The sequence below is a fragment of the Carassius gibelio genome, chromosome B6, assembly GCF_023724105.1.
Source record: "Carassius gibelio isolate Cgi1373 ecotype wild population from Czech Republic chromosome B6, carGib1.2-hapl.c, whole genome shotgun sequence".
NCBI lineage: Eukaryota > Metazoa > Chordata > Actinopteri > Cypriniformes > Cyprinidae > Carassius > Carassius gibelio.
Window position 1 is genome coordinate 1,122,153 of NC_068401.1, and position 20,794 is coordinate 1,142,946.

At 34.2% G+C, this 20,794-nt stretch overlaps 1 protein-coding gene across 2 annotated transcripts in view; it reads left to right on the plus strand.

Annotated features, from left to right (window-relative positions):
* The window catches only part of LOC127960060 (zinc finger protein GLI1), a 45,798-nt gene that overhangs the window by 17,589 nt on the left and 7,415 nt on the right, over positions 1 to 20,794 (plus strand). Inside the window, exons 2-8 of one of the 2 annotated variants that reach the window (XM_052559600.1) lie at positions 13,048 to 13,151; positions 15,033 to 15,175; positions 16,454 to 16,543; positions 18,615 to 18,813; positions 19,155 to 19,269; positions 20,357 to 20,452; positions 20,539 to 20,676. In XM_052559600.1, coding sequence (XP_052415560.1) covers positions 13,081 to 13,151; positions 15,033 to 15,175; positions 16,454 to 16,543; positions 18,615 to 18,813; positions 19,155 to 19,269; positions 20,357 to 20,452; positions 20,539 to 20,676 — 852 coding nt within the window. In that variant the 5' untranslated portion in view covers positions 13,048 to 13,080. The remainder of the gene's footprint in view (positions 1 to 13,047; positions 13,152 to 15,032; positions 15,176 to 16,453; positions 16,544 to 18,614; positions 18,814 to 19,154; positions 19,270 to 20,356; positions 20,453 to 20,538; positions 20,677 to 20,794) is intronic. The other variant, XM_052559601.1, reaches the window with a different exon arrangement.

Sequence of the window (20,794 nt, forward strand, 5' to 3'; positions counted from 1 at the left end):
CTGTGATTTACTCAGGATTTCCCAACAAACACTTCAGGAGAGGATCCAGAGAGGGACTGAAGAACCCTCTGCGCTCCTTCAGACCGACCCCGGCTCATTTATACACCGCTGGCTGTTGTGACTGACTCCAGAACAGTTTTGTCATGGGGATCATACAATAAATCCTAAAATGAAATATAGAGGACAGCTGCAAGTTAGTTATTTATCAAGTATGAAATAATAGCCTTTGAAAAACAGTACTTTTTCTTTTCTTTTTTTTATTAAATCATGGGATGTTTTAGCTTTCTACTTGGTTAATGCACCACTTTTATTTTTTATTTTTTAATACAGATTTTTGTAAATATTTTGTAAAACTATTTTAACATACATGCACAACTTATCTGCAAATAGCATTAATCTATGCATGACTTGAATATTGTTCAAACCTTGTTTATGATTAATTACTAATATAAATCGACTTATATGATTGATTTGTTTAATTAATGAAATAATCAATACATACTTAAATATAATTAATTTCTTGTCATTGCGCAATATCAAAGCTAAATAAAATTGTATTTAGCCAAAATTCGATTGCTTCTGTTGTCCTCATTTATTAAAAGCACCTGCTAAATGACAAAATGTAAGTAAAATTATTAAAATAATCGAATGCAATATCGCTTTTGAAAAAAAAAAATGCATGTGTCTGCCAAATGCATGAATGTAAATGTCAATTATAGCATTTAATAGGAAAAATGCTACTTCGGTAATCATAGATCGCTGAGTCAGTTCAAATCATTAGTCTAAAAATATTCAGTGTTTTGCATTGACCGAATCAATTCAAATGAAGCGTAATCAATTTAACCTGAATTTATGTGAATTAAATCAGTTGAACTGAATAATTTGATTTGAATCATTTTAAATCAAAATAAATTTATTATAAATGATTCTGAATCAAAATGACTGAATCAGTTGAAATGACGTTTAGTACAGTTGATTCAGTTGGAATCAAACTGACATGACTGAATCAAATCTGATGGAACCGAGTTAATCTGAATCAAATCGAATGACCGAATCAGTTGGAATCAAATTCGATCAGTTCAAACTGAATCAAATTGATATGATAGACTTGACTTCAGTTACATTTAAGAATCAACTTGAAATGACTGAATCAATTCAAATCAGCCTTAATCAAATGTATACGCCTGAATCAAATTAATTTGACTGAATCAAATGTAATAATATCAGCTCATCCCTAACCAAATGTAGATGACTGAATCAGTTTGATTCAGATTTAGTTTGCACAGTCCATTCTGAATCAAATGTAGATGACTGAATCAGTTTGATTCAGATTTAGTTTGCACAGTCCATTCTGAATCAAATGTAGATGATTGAATCAGTTTGATTCAGATTTAGTTTGCACAGTCCATTCTGAATCAAATGTAGATGACTGAATCAGTTTGATTCAGATTTAGTTTGCACAGTCCATTCTGAATCAAATGTAGATGACTGAATCAGTTTGATTCAGATTTAGTTTACACAGTCCATTCTGAATCAAATGTAGATGACTGAATCAGTTTGATTCAGACTTAGTTTGCACAGTCCATTCTGAATCAAATGTAGATGACTGAATCAGTTTGATTCAGATTTAGTTTGCACAGTCCATTCTGAATCAAATGTAGATGACTGAATCAGTTTGATTCAGGTTTAGTTTGCACAGTCCATTCTGAATCAAATGTAGATGACTGAATCAGTTTGATTCAGATTTAGTTTGCACAGTTCATTCTGAATCAAATGTAGATGACTGAATCAGTTTGATTCAGATTTAGTTTGCACAGTCCATTCTGAATCAAATGTAGATTACTGAATCAGTTTGATTCAGATTTAGTTTGCACAGTTCATTCTGAATCAAATGTAGATGACTGAATCAGTTTGATTCAGATTTAGTTTGCACAGTCCATTCTGAATCAAATGTAGATGACTGAATCAGTTTGATTCAGATTTAGTTTGCACAGTCCATTCTGAATCAAATGTAGATGACTGTATCAGTTGGAATCAAATGAAGTATTTGCAGTGTGTTTTGTGAACACTGATTGATCAGACTCCCTGATGGATGTTGAGTGGTGTTTGTGATGATGGTAAAGCAGACAGACAAACAGTGTGAAGGTGAGACGGAGGATCAGAATTCATCCCACGCTGCAACAAAAGGAGGAATGAAAGAGAGAGAAAGCAGAAGGCGGAGAAAGTGAAGGGATTGAACAGCTCCCCCTAAATCACGGCCTTTGACTCACAGCACAATCAGAGCGGAGGGGAGGGGCGAGCGCAACCCACTACACACACACAGAGAGAGAGAGAGAGAGAGAGAGTTTATTATTCCACAGGCTCTCCTCTCCGAGCAGCTCGGCCGGTTTGAACAGGAGGTCAACAATTGATTCAATTACAAGACAAGCTTCCCAAGAGCCCTACAGCCGGCGACTCGAGAGCCCTCGCTCGCTCGCTCTTATCTGTACATGCTGGCGCTCGTCAGGTAGAAGAGAGTTTAACCTCCTCCAGATCTTTGTGAGCTAATGAAAGAGGAAATAGCGGATGACCCTTTGGGATCGGGTGGCAGGAACCTGTTTCTGTGGGGTGACCCTCTTTAAATCCTGAGAGAGAGAGAGAGAGAGAGAGAGAGAGAGAGAGACGTGGGACCTGTACTGATGAGATCAGTGCTAGAAATCTTCATCAGACACGTGCAGAAGATTTTACAGCTGGTTGCTAGGGTGTTCTGAGTGGTTGCTATGGCATTGTTTAGTACATTTGAATTTGAAGTGTTACTCAAACTAATAAATAAAGAGTTTAAGAAGGCCTCGTCCAAATTGCACTCATCTTTGTGAACTTCTTTTATACCACAATATCATTCTTCAGTGTCGCATCTTATTTTATATAAAGTATCGTTTCTTATCGTTACGATAAAGTAGCGTAACGTTTCTTGTTTGGAATTAGTTTATGTAATTTAGTACAGCATTATTATGTTATAGTGTTTATTATTGTTTTTCAGTCGTTTAGATTTTCAGTTTTTTAGTTACAGTTTTAGTACTTCTTAGTAATTTTGTTGGGTGCGTTATATATATATGTATATTTTCATAAATGCAAACAGTTTTGGTGTAAAATAATATATATATATATTGTTACTCTTTGAATTTAGACCCTTTTCACTGCAAATTTATTATTAATCTATTGCTATTTCTTGCTCAAATTTACGTTCACAGATGTAATTTTTAAAAGAAAACTCCTTACTTTTTTATTTTCTGGAAAGCGTTTGATGTGTATGTAAACTCTTTAAGAAACTCTAATAATCCTGTTGCATTTAAGACACTTTTATGGTGTAAGTCTTATAAGATAACATAGTATAATTTTTATTGTTGCATGTGACCTTTATTGTCTTTTGTTCGTACTTTGTTTTTATAATTGTTTTTGTTGTTCTTTTATTGCATGAAAACAAAAGCGACAGCACCAGCGATAGCAGACTCCCCCGGGTCCTAAAGCCCTCTCTGTAAGGAGTTTTAATTTCGTAGTGGGCACTGTTGGCCTACTTCTAATAAAATGAAAGCAAACTATAAAAATAATATTTAGACTGTGTTTCTGATTAAATAAAGCAGTTATTGATGTCATAAAATCATATGCTATAGCTTTATCTTACATGAACAAAAAAAAATGACAAACATGAGACTTAAATTTAATAATTTAATATATACCGATGTATTCATTAACGTATTATATTATTTTATTATTTTTATTATGAGTGAAAAAATATTTTAAGAATTGTTCAAACTCTTTTGCTTTAGAACATTTACAAATGTTAAATCATAAAATAGAATGTTAGGGTTGCCACTGGATCTTTCTTAAAACAAATGCAGTGATTAATATAGAGTTTATTTGTTATTATTTTCAAGTATTCAATGTCATTTTAAAGTGCATATTATTTATATTCATTAATTTAACAAATAAGTTATTGTTAAAAACTAACCAAAATTAAAAAGTTATTATACATCGACTGTCGGCCAGAATGAGTTGAAAATTATCGGTATATCGGATATCGGCAAGAATCTATTATGGTGCATCCCGAGTAAATGATGTTTATTAATTAGGGTTCTTAGGGGAGAGAAAATATAATTTGGTCAGATTAAAACTGATAGGAATCTATGTAAAAGTCCCCACAATTTACTGAAACAGACGTGTGTGTGTCTGTGTGTTTGTGTGCGTGTGTGTCTGTGTGCGTGTGTGTTTGAGAGTGTGTGTGTGTTTGTGAGACAGTGTGTGTGTGGCTGTGTGTGTGTGTTTAAGAGTGTATCTGTGTGTGTGTGTGTGAGAGTGTATTTGAGAGAGAAAGAGTGTGTGTTTGAGAGTGTATCTGTGTGTGTGTGTTTGATGGTGTGTGTGTGTGTGTGTGTGTGTGTATGCGTGTGTGTGTGTGTGTATCTGTGTGCATGTGTGTGTGTGTGTGTGTGTGTGTAGTGGTGGAGTGGAGCTGGAGGGCGTCTCAATGCCACACACAGTCAGACTCACACACTCACTCTGCTGCCAACTTCCTGCTCCCACATTTTTTCCATCTCATGTTCAGCTCTGCGCCTCCTTATTTTCTTAAGATCACTTGAAGTTTTCCTTTCTTTGGATTCTCTCTCTCTCTCTCTTTCTCTCTCTCTCTCTCTCTCTCTCTCTCTCTCTCTTTCTGTCTGTCTGAGAATGTTCTGACTCACAGCTGCTCCAGTCTGGAGAATTCAAGCTTTACCTTGACAAATAACATCATTAAAGGGTTAGTTCACCCAAAAAATCTAATTCAGGCATTAATTACTCACCCTCGTGTCATTTTAAACATCTTCGTTCATCTCCAGAACACAAATTAAGATGTTTCTGATGAACTCCGAGAGCTCTCTGATGGAGAAACAGTGATATCTCATGTAAACAGATGCATATTATAAATAAATAAATAATGCGGTCATCAGCAATAGAAAGCATAAAAATGAAAACTGCATAATGTTATGGAATAAAATGTTGAGGAAGTGCTATATGTTTGTGCAAGCTTTGGAGGTGTTGATGGAAGCGATTTCCAGGGTTTACACTTTGAAAATCATACTCAATATTATCCAGATGTAGTTTTGGATAAAAAAAATATTTTCTCACCTTTTTGCTCAAAACTATTAATTTTAATGAAACCTACTAAAAAAAGAATGCTTTAAGCTAGAATAAAAAGTTTTTAAAAGTAGATGCTTTGATCTTTATTTAGTGTATTGCATATTAAAATAGTCATACAGCAAAATGTACTGTAATTTTAGTGAAAATCACCAAAATTGCTGCGGGTGGCTGTAAACCTTTTTCAAAAATGCTGCTGGGGAAAGAGTTAATGACAGAATTATTTTTATTTTTATGTGAACTATCCCTCAACATACTTTCTCTTTTCTATGTCTGTGAATATATATATATATATATATATATATATATATATATATATATATATATATATATATATATATATATATATATATATATATATATAACATATATATGTGTGTGTGTGTGTGTGTGTGGTTACAAATGTTTATTTTATTATGATTTATTTACTATATCGTTTTTATTAATATTTTTAATTATATAAATGTATTGTCACACACCTGGACTCATTTAGTGTTTTTGCCCCTGTGACCCAGTTTCTGTCTTCCGTGTTTGGTTTGATTAGTTCCCAGGTGTGTCTATTCTCTTCCTCATGTGTTCCATGTCCCTGTTAATTTAGTTATTCCATCCACCTGTGTTTTCCCATTATCCTTTGTATTTAAGCCTTGTCCTTTCAGTTCTGTTTTGTCGGGTCTTCACTTGCTACTTACGTGTGTCTACCTCTGTGCTCCATGTTGGATGTCCCCTGTGTTGGATACATTAAAAGCCTTATTCCGTTTATCCTCGACTCCGTATTCCTTCAGGCAGCGTAAAACCGTGACATGTATATAGTTTGTATAAATAAATGTTATATGTTATTTGGTAATGATTATTTCTGTTTCTGTCTTAGTTTTTTTTTGTTTTTGTTTCAGTTAGTAATTTTAATAATTCAACTAAAACGTATATCGGTGGTTGTTAAAATATTTAGGTTTGTAATTTATTTCAGCTTAATTTCAATTAAGATTTTATATTTTTATTAATTTTATTTTAGTTTTAGTTTATGATAAACACTTATTTATAGATAATATTTATATTAATATTTAATTATTTATAAATGCAAAGTTTAATATTATTTATGAATAATATGTATTATTTTAAATATTTTATGAATTTATCTTCGTAACTCTGGACTGTGATTGGTGTTAGTGTAACTCTTCTGAAGTCTTTCTGTGCTCTTTATGTAGATGTGAGGCTGTTATCTGCCATTGGGTGTTGAGAGCTGGCAGCCTGTGTGTGTGTGTGTGTGTGTGTGTGTGATATGATCAGTGAATCGCTGAGGCACAGGCCACACACACACACAGTACACTGAGCTTGAGAACAGCTCACACTCGTCTAGTTCTCGTCTCTCTCTGTCTCTGTGTCTCAGTGAGTCGATGTGCTCACTTGTTAGTGTTTAGTTATGTAAATGGCCCTCGATGACAGAGCTGTTGTGTGAGCGGTTCAGTTTAGAGCTCCTGGGCTCCGTACAGCGAGAAAACAAAAGCTTTTTCTCCGCCTGAAAGAAGGAGCTGAAGTGTGGCGAACAAATGAATGTTCTCGTTGAAGAGAGATCGCTCAGTCCAACATAGTTTACACGTTCCTATGCAAATATATTTGAGATAATTAGTCATCAGACTCTGTGTGGATAGTTTCTGGAAGGATTTCATGTGGTTTAATCACATAAGAACAGGCCTGGATGCTGTTACTGTAATTTTATAGTAGCACACTGACAGTAGTGAAATTTTCATTTCTGAAATCTGACTAATGCGACTGCACTTCAACTACAAATATTGAAAAAAAAAAAAATATATATATATATATATATATATATATATATATTACAAATTATTATATTTTTATCCAATAAAAAATATATATTTATTTAAAATATAATATTATTGTTTAAAATTATTTATGTTAATTTATAATCTGCAGTAGCACACTGACTGTACTGAAATATTAATTTTCATGTTTAATTTAGAGCAACTGCAGATTTAATATAATCTAATGCAACTGAACTTTAACTACAAATATTTTCTGAAGATGTAAAAAAAAAAAAAAAACATTAAAATGGAAATTTTTTCCCAAAATAAAAAAATACATATATATATATATATATATATATATATATATATATATATATATATATATATATATATATATATATATATATATAGAAGCATGTAATACATGACAAATGTCGATGTTGAAATGTTGAAATGAAATAATATAATACAGTTTTGTCACCATTGTTGAACTGTGAAGTTTACAAATACCAAACAAAGTGTGTATGTGAAATGATTTTCAGAAATGCAAGGAATTCATATCTTAGAGTTTGTTTGTTACAGAGAGAGTCTGTGATGTTGGGCTCGGGTCCAGTCACATTGAACACTGAACAGATTCTCTCTCTCTCACACACACACACACACACACACACATGTCCTTACAGATGATTTGCACATGTGTATAAACACTCTGTATGACTTTATCGCAGTGTAATGAATGAGTTCTGATCCAGGACCACACAACGAGCTCATCCTCACACGCAGAAACTGCCGGATCTTCATCAGTCGCATCACTTTCCTTCAGTGCTTTTTAATCATTTCATCAACTGCTGTCGTCTTATTCCTTGCTTTAATCAAACCGATACAAACTTCTGCTTCTGAAGTGTTTTTGTGCTTCTAATGACACTTGGTATTTTGTATCTAATGAGTGAAATCCTGACACTTTGTGTATGTGTGTAATAATCAGTGTTGTGGGTCTGTTTAGACGGCTCGTGTGTGTTTGTGTAGTTGTGTAGAGTCAGTAGTCGTGTGTGCTAGGCTCTGTTTGATGATTGGCTCTGCTGGATTCCTGGTGGTCATGTTTCCAGTAACTGCTGTGATTGCTGCGTGTTTGTTTACAGTAAGAGTTCACAGCTGTTTAAAAACCAGATTGACATTTCCTCAAGATGGAAGTGATGCTTGTATGTGGAAAACTCGTTGCCATGATGTTGTGGGTGGCTGCCAAGGTGTTGCTATCCAGATTTTGGTGGTTGCAAGTCTTGTTTTCCTGTACAAATATCTAAGCTTTCGCAAATCAAGATGAATTCCTGGAGCTGCATAGATATTAATTTTTATTTTCAAAAAAAAAGGCAAAAAAAATGTTAGCCTGAATGCACTGTTAGTCGCTTTGGATAAAAGCGTTTGCTAAATGCATAAATTAGTTTGTTTACTAAGCGTGCAGAACAACCACCCAATAAAGCATTACAATAATCTAACCTTGAGGTCATAAATGCATGGATTAACATTTCTGCATTTGACATTGAGAGCATAGGCCGTAATTTAGATATATTTTTGAGATGGAAAAATGCAGTTTTACAAATGCTAGAAACGTGGCTTTCTAAGGAAAGATTGCGATCAAATAGCACACCTAGGTTCCTAACTGATGACGAAGTATTGACAGAGCAGCCATCAAGTCTTAGACAGTGTTCTAGGTTATTACAAGTGGAGTTTTTACGTCCTATAATTAACACCTCTGGTTTTTTTTTCAGAATTTAGCAGTAAGAAATGACTCGTCATCCAGTTTTTTATATCGACTATGCATTCTGTTAGTTTTTCAAATTGGTGTGTTTCGCTGGGCCAAGAAGAAATATAGAGCTGAGTATCATCAGCATAACAGTAAAAGCTAACACCATGTTTCCTGATGATATCTCCCAAGGGTAACATATAAAGCGTGAAGAGTAACGGCCCTAGTACTGAGCCTTGAGGTACTCCATACTGCACTTGTGAATATAAGTACAATTTAAACCATGCTAATGCACTTCCATTAATGCCAACAAAGTGTTCTAGTCTATGCAAAAGAATGCTGTGGTCAATTGTGTCAAACGGAGCACTAAGATCCAATAAAACTAATAGAGAGATACACCCACGATCAGATGATAAGAGCAGATCATTTGTAACTCTAAGGAGAGCAGTCGCAGTACTATGATACGGTTTAAATCCTGACTGGAAATCCTCACATATACTATTTTTCTCTAAGAAGGAATATAATTGTGAGTATACCATAAGGGAGATTCGAGATTGGTCTATAATTAACTAGTTCTCTGGGGTCAAGTTGTGTTTCTTTGATGAGAGGCTCCTAATATCCTAATGACAATGAGGAATTAATAATAGTCAGAAGAGGATCTATGACTTCTGGAAGCACCTCTTTTAGGAGCTTAGATGGTATAGGGTCTAACATACATGTTGTTGGTTTAGATGATTTAGCAAGTTTATACAATTCTTCCTCTCCTATAGTAGAGAATGAGTGGAACTGTTCCTCAGGGGGTCTATAGTGGCCTGTCTGATGCGAAACTGTAGCTGACGGCTGAATGGTTGCAATTTTATCTCTAATAGTATCGATTTTAGAAGTAAAGTAGTTCATAAAGTCATTATTGCTGTGATGTTGGTCAATGTAAACACTTGTTGATGCTTTATTTTTCGTTAATTTAGCCACTGTATTGAATTAAATACCTGGTTTTATGTTTGTTATCTTCTAAAAGAGACGAAAAGTAATCAGATCTAGCAGTTTTTAATGGTTTTCTGTAGGATAGGTTACTTTCCCGCCAAGCAATACGAAATACCTCTAGTCTTGTTTTCTTCCAGCTACGCTCCATTTTCCGTCTTCCTTTTTTTTATTTTTTAAATATATCCAGTTACTGCTCTGTTGTTCTTCCAAAATATTGCGGAAATGATGATGCTGTTTCTTATTAAGCAACTTAATTATAAATATGGTTTATATACATTATTTTAAACATTAAGTAGTCGTGTTATTTTATTGCTTTGAATGAATGTGCATTAGTGATATTTTGCTTGATGCACCCTCTTGTGGCCTCAAAAGAGAAGGCAAAAGACAAATTGAGTTTTTCAACCATTTTGACAGCCCTAATTCATTATAGATTAATATAAATAATATAATTTTTCTCACACCACTAACTGAATATTTTTTGATTGTCGTTTTAAGCATAAAAAAAAACACTTGATGCATAAAAAAAAACAATTAGTTGTTTTTGCAGCTCAGGTGTTCTGGTTGGTTGCCAGGGTGTTGCTGTGCAGTTGATAGGGTGTTATGGGTGGGCCAGTACCAGTCATGAATGACTTGACCAACACACACACACACACCAGTAGGGCTGCTCATGGTGATTATATTCTCTATTTTACACATAATCCTTGTGGTCACAGGAACTTTGCTGCTGTTATGAGGCTTTAGAAGATGCTATTCTGGGAAAGACTGGTCATAGAGGAAGAGACAGTGAGTGTGTGTGTGTGTGTGTGTGTGTGTGAGAGAGAGAGAGAGAGAGAGAGAGAGAGAGAGAGAGAGAGAGAGAGAGAAGGTAAGCAAGTACAAGTGTGTTCAGCAGCTGTGAGTTGGTTGGTGAAACCGCTTCACTTCTTCACCCAGAAGAAAAGACAAGTAATGTGTAAATAAGGAGAGGGAGAGCAGACGGAGGTGTGAGGTTTGGGGAAACCACAGGTATGGATGGAGAGAGAGAGAGAGAGAGAGAGAGAGACTAGCAGCTAGGAAAAAGCTAGAAAAAGAAGACGCCCTTTTCACTGAAGTTTCCTTTAAACAGATTCCGGTTGCCATGACGACAGCGGAACGATTTCATTCCAAAAGAATCTTTCTTGCGACATTCGCTGCAACAATCTGGCATTCATGCAATTACATTAATGCTTTTGTGAGATATTAACTCACGCCACATATTTCATCTCTGCGTCTATCTCAGGTCAAATCAACTCACTTTTATTATTTATACAGCGATTTATATCATACAGATTATTTCAAAGCAGCTTCACACAAAAAAAAGGAAAATAAGTGTTATAAATTTAATCAGCTGTGAAATGACTTCAGCTGTAAAGCAGCTCAATAGAAGAAAATTCATTATTTTGAATATTAATTTTTAATCTCTCTCTTTATATATATATATATATATATATATATATATATATATATGTATGTAAAATTATGTTGTTGGCAAATGAAGTAGCTAGCTGTAGGTTAGTAAACAGGTTGTTGTGCCTCCGAGGGAATAACTGAATGAAGAATATGTCGAGGGCTGTTTGAGTCAGGGTTATGAAAACAAAGTTAACCACTGAAGAAAAACAGCGATACTGAGAGAGACGGAGGAGAAGAAACAGAGGTGGAATCTGGCTGTGGTTGGTCCGATCTCAAACCCGGCCCATTCCTCTCGTTTTGGGCCAAATCAGGAACGGCTGGCTGCATTAGAGCTGCTATTATCCTCTCCGAGACATAACAGCCAGAACACCCACCTCGACAGAGAGAGAGAGAGAGAGAGAGAGAGAGGAAAGCTGTTGCAGATGAGGCCGTGCGAGACTCTTTTACACCCTTTTACAGTCTGTCTGCTGAAAGACCCCAACAGATTTTACACAGGAAAGAGGAACTACCAAAACTAGCAATCAGTCTGATTTGAATGCTTCTGAAAGAAGTCTCTTCTGCTCACCAGAGATGTATTTATTTGTCATTTATCAGAAATACAGTAAAAATAGTGAAATATTATTGTAATTTAAATCATCTGTTTTCTGTGTGAATCTGTGTTAAAGTGTAATTTATTTCTGTGATGCTCCGCTGTATTTCCAGCATCATTCCTCCAGTCTTCAGTGTCACATGATCTTCAGAAATCAGAATAATATGATGATTTACTGCTCGAGAAACATTTCTTCTTATTATTAGTGTTGAACACAGTTGTGCTGCACAATATTTTTGTGGAAACTGTCATGCATTTTATTTTTCAGGATTCATAGATGAACGGAATTAAAAAAAAAAAACAGCATTTGTTTGAAATAGAAATAAAGTTTTGGAAGTTTATAAATGTCTTCACTGTCACTTTTATGCAGCCTTGATTCATATACATATTCAATTCTATACAGCCTCAAACTCAATCTGAGTTTTGTCCTAAATAGGAACAAGTGATTTGTGTTTTTTATTTCTGTGTTGATGTTGTTCTGTGTAGCCCCGCCCACCGTGAAATCTCATTGGTCTAGAATCCAAACACTGCGTCACTCTGACATGAGACCGGCTTGTGGCTGGAAACATGCAGCATCATGTTTGCTTGGGACAGCTTGTTGGACAGGGTTTCTCTACCAGTTTTTTATATATATGCATATAATATATGTATAAATTATCTTGTAGCTTAAAAGGAAGAGCACTGCATGTGCATATTCCCAGAGAATTTGTGAATAATTTTTGCTTTGCATAAATGCATCTGTCTGTGCATAAAGTTAAAATGTCAATAAAAGTAAAACCATAATTAAAAATAAATAAATAATTAAAACTAATTGTTAAAATATGAAAACAATATATATATATATATATATATATATATAATTAAAAAATAAAATACAAACAAATTGACCTGTTTGTCAGGTTATTTTTCAGCTGACTGATGGTCACACAGTGACATTTTTGTCCCTGTCATCCCTGTGAGTTCTGACAGGTGTGTGTCCATATGTGCTGTGTGTGTGTGTGTGTGTGTGTGTGTGTGTGTGTGTGTGTGGACCTCCCTCGTGCTATTTATTGGGTCGGGCAGCTGCGGCTTCATACAAGATCTCTGTTTAGCACCTCAAACTCATTAGCACACATTACCAGATATACACTTTCACACGCACACACACAAGCACACACACACATATGCTTGCATGGCAGTGTGCATATTGCATATCTATTCTAGAAAAATGTTGTTTATTTAAAATGCTAGTATGTTGGTACTCAAACCATGTTGTTTTAATATGCTCCTACTGACTTTAAAGAAAGGTGCATGATGAAAACACACAGTGTTATGAAGCTCAGTGTGCATGAGCTGTGCTGTGTGTGTTGCATCGGGTCTAACACTGTCGTGTGTGTGTGTGTGTGTTCCTGCAGAGGTCTGTGGCTGTAGTGGGTGTGTGCGTCTCAATGCCAGTGGATATGCAGCCACATCAGGGGCTGTGCCACTACAACAACACCGCCAACCAGCCGAGCCGAGGGTACGATCACTCACATTACCCACAATCCCACACTCCAACACATCTGATTCCTATCAGCCGTCCTCCACATGAACGCACAGGTAGAGCAAAAACAGTCAAAAAACAGACAAAACCGGTTAAGTGTGAGACACAAACTAATTTGATTTCTGTTACAAAAAAATGATGCTTTTGCTGGAATTATGCACAGGTTTCCAAAACTAGGGTTTGTGAGTTGATGAAAAGTTAACAATCGCTTCAATCAAAAAAATTTAACTTTGAATGAATTATTTTTAAGACAAAAGCAAATAAATGTAATAATATTGATTTATTTGAATGATTAATTATAGAATATATTATTAAAATATAATAGTATATTTAATATATTATTTGTTGTTTAATATGGACATTAACAATGTCAGAGACCATATGAATAAGGTGTTAAACTTGAATTATTGAAATATTAACCTAAAATCTCAGGTGTAATTCAAATAAAAGTTTTGGTTTCAGACAGTTCAAACGTTTGGGAATCCATGGGTTAATATATTAAGTGAACAAAAAAAATGTTTTGGCTCAAAATGAAATTAGCCAATCAGGAAAAAAAATTTTTTAATATTAATTATTACTTTTTTTAAGGAACTACAACACCGTTGCTTATTATTTTGATTCATATTTATTAATTATTTTGATTTATTTATGGCTGGTATTTTTCAAGGTAATTGTCAAGTATTAGACCTTATTGGATTAGAAATATGAAATCTAGTAGTTTTCTAGCCATCATGCTGGGGTTAATTTAGTCTCTTTTGAGGTAAATGATGTTTATTAATGATGAGGTCAGATCCTGTCTCTGGCTCCGCCTCCTGCTGAATGCCACCCATGTTGAGCCTCTTTCTCTCTCTCTCTCTCTGAGCTTCTCTGTGTCTCTCGGCCGTTTTCTCTCTCACAGCTGCTTATTACTGGTCAGAAAGCAGAAACTCTCCGCATGACTGACCAAACCAGACTCAGGTTTCCTCAGAGAGACAGAATTGAATTTAGTACAACTACTTTATTCAGTCGTAAAAACCAAAAAACAGTCAGATCTTAATAGAATAGTCTTTTACAAAAACGTCAAGCAATCTTTACAAGAGAGAGAGAGAGAGAGAGAGAGATTAGTGTGAGGAGATTAAAGTGCTGGAACACACACACACACACCCACCCACACACACACACAAACACACACACACCCAGGGTTCAGAGGAATTACAGAGACCACGGTCACCGAACACCACAGACAGAGACAGAAGAGATGAGATGGGAAGGTGAAGAAAGAGGAAAGTGGAGGAATGTTGGGGATTCCCAGTGATGTGCTTCTAGTCTTTCCTGATGGTACTCTGAAGAAAAGCTGAAGGAAGTGGCGCCTCCTAGTGGCCCTATGCAGGAATCACAATTAACCCTCACTAATGTTCTCCACTTTATCTAGTACCAAGTCAGTCATCTTTAGTGCTTGTGCTCATAAAGTGAAACTCAAATATATTATGTATGAATGTATATGTCTGCTTTATTATATTACTTTATATATATATATGTCTGTGTGTGTGTGTCTGTGTCTGTGTGTGTGTGTGTGTGTGTGTTAAAACTATTAAATTTTCTTCTACTCTCTGGAAGTACTTTCCAGTGTGTTCACAGTGTGTGTGTGTGTGTGTGTTTACAGTATGTGTGTGTGTGTGCGCACGTGGATAAATGCAAAGCACTAATTCTGGGTACGGTTTATAATACTTGGTCACATGTCACTAAATGCATGCATTTATTTTTATTAATATATTTTATTTTGTATAAATAACAATGGATTGAAGTATGTGGATATGTATCATTTTTAAAAACTATTCTCTGTATAATAACTAATAGTGCATGTGTTTGTGTGTGCAGACTGGCTCGTTCAGTGCGATCGCTCTACAGCGACAACAGCAGAGAGATGTTTAACCCCTCAGTGACCGCAGGAGCCTGTATGGACCCTTACATGCGGCCGCCGCACGGCATGATGGGACACCGCGGGATGCCTCCGCCAGACAGTGAGCACTCGTCGTTATCATTCACTCATCAGACGCAGATGAGGAGTCTCACATCAGCTGAGTCTGAAGAAATTAAGTGTGTGTTAAATTAGAACAATAAGCCCCAAAAAGCCGTGCCTAAAACCTCCTATAGCTGTTATAAATTCACTGTAAACCACGGCTTCACGAGGCTTATCGCTTTCATAAAACGGTTATTTCATAAATGTAGCAAGGTTTCACGAAATAAAACAGAGCAAATAAAGTGTAATGATATTAATAAAAACAGTATTCTTCCAAAAAACAAGGAAGTTCCTCAGAAACTGTTGTGGTTGCAGCAAAGTGGTTGCCGAGCAACACACAAATGTAAACAAAAGTGATCGTTACTTTGTATCATCATTTACAACAGCTTTGAACATGTCTCAGCCAATCAGAATGAAGGACTATCCACTTTATAAATTGATTTATTGATTTTCCTTGTTGTTTTTTTTATTGTTTTTAGTCAAACTTCTCCTAGTTTTAGTCTAGATTTAGTCGACTAAAGCCCAGTTTCACAGGATTTGTCCATAGCTCAATTAGGATATTTAAGTAGCTTTAATAAATATGCCATGGATAAAAACCTTACTAGTGTGCATCTTTAGACAAAACAATGAATCTGACATATTTTAAGATCACTAAGTGCGAGTTTCTTTCAGTTGAAATAGCCCAAATGCATTTTAGTCTAGGACTAGTCTTGAGTCTTGTCTATGACACCGGAGTTTAAGTCAAACATTTTAATAAAGTTTTAATCAATAACAACTTGACTTTTTAGCAATAAGATTATTATTAATTAAACATACAGCAGTATTCATGTTGGCAGCAAATTTAAACTTTAGTCTGATTTTTGTTTAGTCAAGTTTTAGTCATCAAAGCATTTTTGTCAGGTTTTAGTAAAATTTAAGTCATGCTGTATGGTGATTAAACTTATCAAAATAATTTTCGTAAAGATTGTTGCATTTCGGGTATTGCACTTTCACCAGTAAACACAAGTTAATGTGGGACTTATTTAGCGAACTGATTTATTATAGGCTTTTTATTATATAAATTAAAATACCAAAGACTTATATTCTCTTTCTACTTTATGAATAGGGACAGGTATCGTTTACATTTTATCGATACCGATACCGATACCGATTATTGACCTTAACGTCGTCTCGTCTTAGTCACGGGAAAAAAGCTTGTCAATATTTTTCGCCATAGTTTTTGTTACCGAAATTTACACTAGTGTTAAAAGCAATAACAGTGTTGTTGTTGTTGTTTTAGGCGCCCCCTACTGTTCCCAGAGCATGATGGGATCTCATCACAACCTCACACAAAACCAGCTTGGATCTGAACACATGGGATCCAGAGACGGTGAGGCGACAAACCCCATCACAATAAACCTTTCACTCGACAACTTCAACATGATCCGAGCCGTTTAGCTTTTCTAAAACATCACTTGATTTCAGGAGAAATTTTTATAAATCTGTTTCAGTGTCACACTATCCTTCAGAAATCATTCTGATATGCTGATTTGCTGATACCGATGTAATTATTTATGTATTATTTGTATATGAATTTAAAAAGAGAGAGAATTTTATTAATGCATGAAAGTAGTAAAAAGTGAGTGAAGACATATATTCGATATATACAAATAAATAATGTGTATTAAACTTTCTATTTATCAAAAATCCTGAAAAATAAAGTCTATCACCATTTCCACACAAAAGAGGAAGCAGCTACATTGTTTTCAACATTGATAATTATCAGAAATGTTTCCTGAGGGTCAAATAAATTGTAATGATTTCTAAAAGATCATGTGACACTAAAAACTAAGAATCTGCTTTGCATCAGGAATTACATATTAATATTAATTATTAATAATATATATATATATATATATATATATATATATATATATATATATATATATATATATATATATATATATATATATATATAAAATATTATTATAATATTTATAATAAAACAGAGCAAATAAAGTGTAATGATATTAATAAAAACAGTATTCTTCCACCAAACAATATAATTCCTCAGAAACTGTTGTGGTTGCAGCAAAGTGGTTGCCGAGCAACACACAAACGTAAACAAAGGTGATTGTTACTTTGTAGCGTGATTTACAACGGCTTTGAACATGGCTCAACCAATCAGAATCAAGGACTATTTTTTCACTGACTATAAATTGTTAATTTTGTCAGCTATTTTTAATCTTAATAAATTGTAATGATTTCTAAAAGATCATGTGACACTAAAAACTAAGAATCTGCTTTGCATCAAGAATTACATTACATTTTATTTTATATTAAAATGGAAAACTTAATTTTTTTTTACAGTTGTAATAGTATTTCAAAATATTGGTGTTTTTTTCTTTACAATATTTTGATCAAATAAATTTAGCATTGATGCGCAGAAAATTATTTATTTCAAAATCATTAATAATTGTAATGTTACAAACTTTTGGCAGGTACTTTAATAATAATAATTATTATATTAATACTTTATTATATTATATTGTTATCATGATTATTAAATGCTGCTTTTTACAGGACAATTGTATTTATTATTACTATATAAGATATATCTTTTAATGTGCTTAAATATATATTTTTTATAATAAGTGATGGGGCGTGGTCAGATTTTCCCGCTTTTTTTTCTCCAGCTGATCACATTCCTGATAAATATACTATTTTTTATTGTTATTTTATGTCAGTTCATAATAAATGAACTCCCAAACAGGGATCCTTTAAAATATTAGGTTGATATATGAATAATTTAACAACACATTTGCTTGATTCTCTAATGTGGATTAATTCTCATGTGACAGCAGTTAAATAATAAAATATTTCATCAAATAATTTTATTTTCTATTGAAATTTTTTATATATTTATTTATTTAAATTATTAGCTTTTCATCAGCGTACAAACCCTGCATTAAAGTTAATATAATTATTCTTATTATATATATATATATATATATATTTTTTTTTTATTATCTTTTAATCAACTCACATTCCAATTCTGAGTTCAAATTTCAAATGTTTATTTATTTTTTAATTTTACATTTTAATGGTTCATTTCATCCAAACTAAAATTCGAAAAATGTTTTTGAGTTTAATTTTGGTTGTCTATCCATTTTAATTTTTATATTTTTATGATTTAATTAATAATTAGTTTCACCAATCCTGATTGGAAAACCCTGATCTAAATGTTTAATATTCTAAATAATTTTGATACATATTCTTTAGCCCGTTATTAATTCATGTACATTCAAAATACAATGACTATCTTAATCTTAAATGCAATAAATTGCTCCGTGTCAGTTGAAGGTATCTGATGCATGCTAACGAACTGAACCTCACTCTAAAGTGCTTTAAAATCATGAAGAAATGTTCATGTCTATCCGATCTCTCTCTCTCTCTCTCAGCGTCTTGTTTCTCGACGCCTCGCTCCATGCTGAAGCTGAGTAAGAAGCGTGCTCTGTCCATCTCTCCTCTGTCTGATGCCAGTGTGGACCTGCAGACGGTCATCCGCACCTCTCCCAACTCTCTGGTGGCGTTTGTGAACTCTCGCTGCGGGCCGAACGCTGCCGGCTCGTACGGGCATCTGTCTTTGGGCAGCATGAGGTGGACATTCATCAAGCACACGCAGATATCCCCAGGGTTTACACCTTTCAAAATTACATACTTTTACATACAGACTCAAATTTTCTGATCATCGGACCGTATTTAAAACACATGGTTCCTACAAAACTATTTTCAGCTTTTTATTTGTTACATGTGTCCCTGGAGCACAAAACCAGTCATTAGGATGAATTTTTTTGACATTTTTTCGAAACCCAAAACGCAAAAAATTTCGCAGAATTAAAAAGTGCACCTTGCACATCATGTTTAACAATCACTAAACAGCTGCCATGAACACACACTTCTGGTTTGATCAAACTTATTTTTGTATGTTCTGTTTTCAGTCCGTCGCTGGGTTTCTCCAGCTCCATGAACTATTCGTGCAGAGCGCAGGGGAACATGTACGGCCCTCTCGCTGCATCATGCCCCAGACTCCACGCACCGGCCAAACACACACACGTGAGTCCACACACACCTGCAGCATCATTTATATATTATTATAGTTTCTATTAATATTTTAAATTGGCAGTGGCTATTTGCATTAAGAGTTAATCGCAATAGATGCTGTTTACAATAAGTGAGAATTGCAATTATCTGCATCGTAATAGTAACGTATTGAGTGTTAATTATCATTTTAATTCAGATTAATAAATGGATGCATTGGGACAATAAAGCCCTCCCTTCATCCACCCTAAAAAAAAACCCAAAGAAGATAAAGAAAACTCTAAATTGTGGGTTTGAACTCTTAGGTTAACTTTTTATTTAAATGTTAGTTTTAGTTTTAGACTTTATTTATTGTATTTCCAGTTAGTGCTTAGTAATTGTGTTATGTGCTTTTGTCATTTTTAGTTTTTATTTATATTATTTTCAATTAGTAATTGTAGTGCTTCAACTTAAACTTGACAACAATATGTCACTTTATGTGCTTTTGTCATTTTTATTAGTTTTATTATTCTACTTTTTAGGTTTGATTTCATTTTTAGTTCAGTTTTTTTTCTAGTTAGTAACTTTAGAGCTTAATCTTAAACTAAATTGCAATTGTTAAAAGTTTCTTTTTAAAATCCTATTTAGGTTTGATATATGTTTATTTTATATTTATATTTTTTCTCCCAGTTATTATATATATATATATATATATATATATATATATATATATATATATATATATATATATATATATATATATTACCATATCGGTTTGATTTCTTTTTTTTTTTTTTTTTACTTTGAATTTATTTATTTAGCCATTTAGTTATTTATTTTGTAAAAAAAAATCTAAAATATTAATTCTTTTAATTAACTTAAATTTGGCAATTTAATGTGGTTTGGCTTTTTTTTACATTACTATTTAGATTTTATTTTATTTTATTTAGCAATTTTATCTTTTTTTTTAGTTACTCATTTAAGTGCATCATCTTAATTTAAATGAAAATTAGAACTAAGTTTTTCATCTAATACTTCTTTTATTTTACCTTTATTTCAATTAACTAAATGTTGTAATAGTTTTAGTTTTAGTTGATTCTAACACCCCGCTGTGTGTCTCCAGCTGAAGACAGAGCCGGCTCTGGGCAGCATCAACATCAAGAGTCTGGAGGAGCATTCGGAGGGAGACGTGGCCAGTCCATCCTCCACTGGGACACAGGTGAACTTCAGAACAGTGTTTAACGCACAACTGTGTTGCACATGCTTCTGTTGTCCTGACACGAGCTCCTGCGCTGGTTTCTGCAGGATCCTCTTCTGGGTTTACTGGAGGGCAGAGATGATCTGGATAAGGAGGAGAAACCTGAACCAGAAGCCATTTACGAGACAAACTGCCACTGGGAGAGCTGCAGCAAAGAGTTCGACACTCAGGAGCAACTCGTGCATGTAAGAGAGAGAGAGAGAGAGAGAGAGAGGGAGAGTGTGTGTGAGAGAGAGAGAGAGTGTGTGTGTGAGCGAGAGAGAGGGAGAGAGAGTGTGTGTGAGCGAGAGAGAGGGAGAGAGA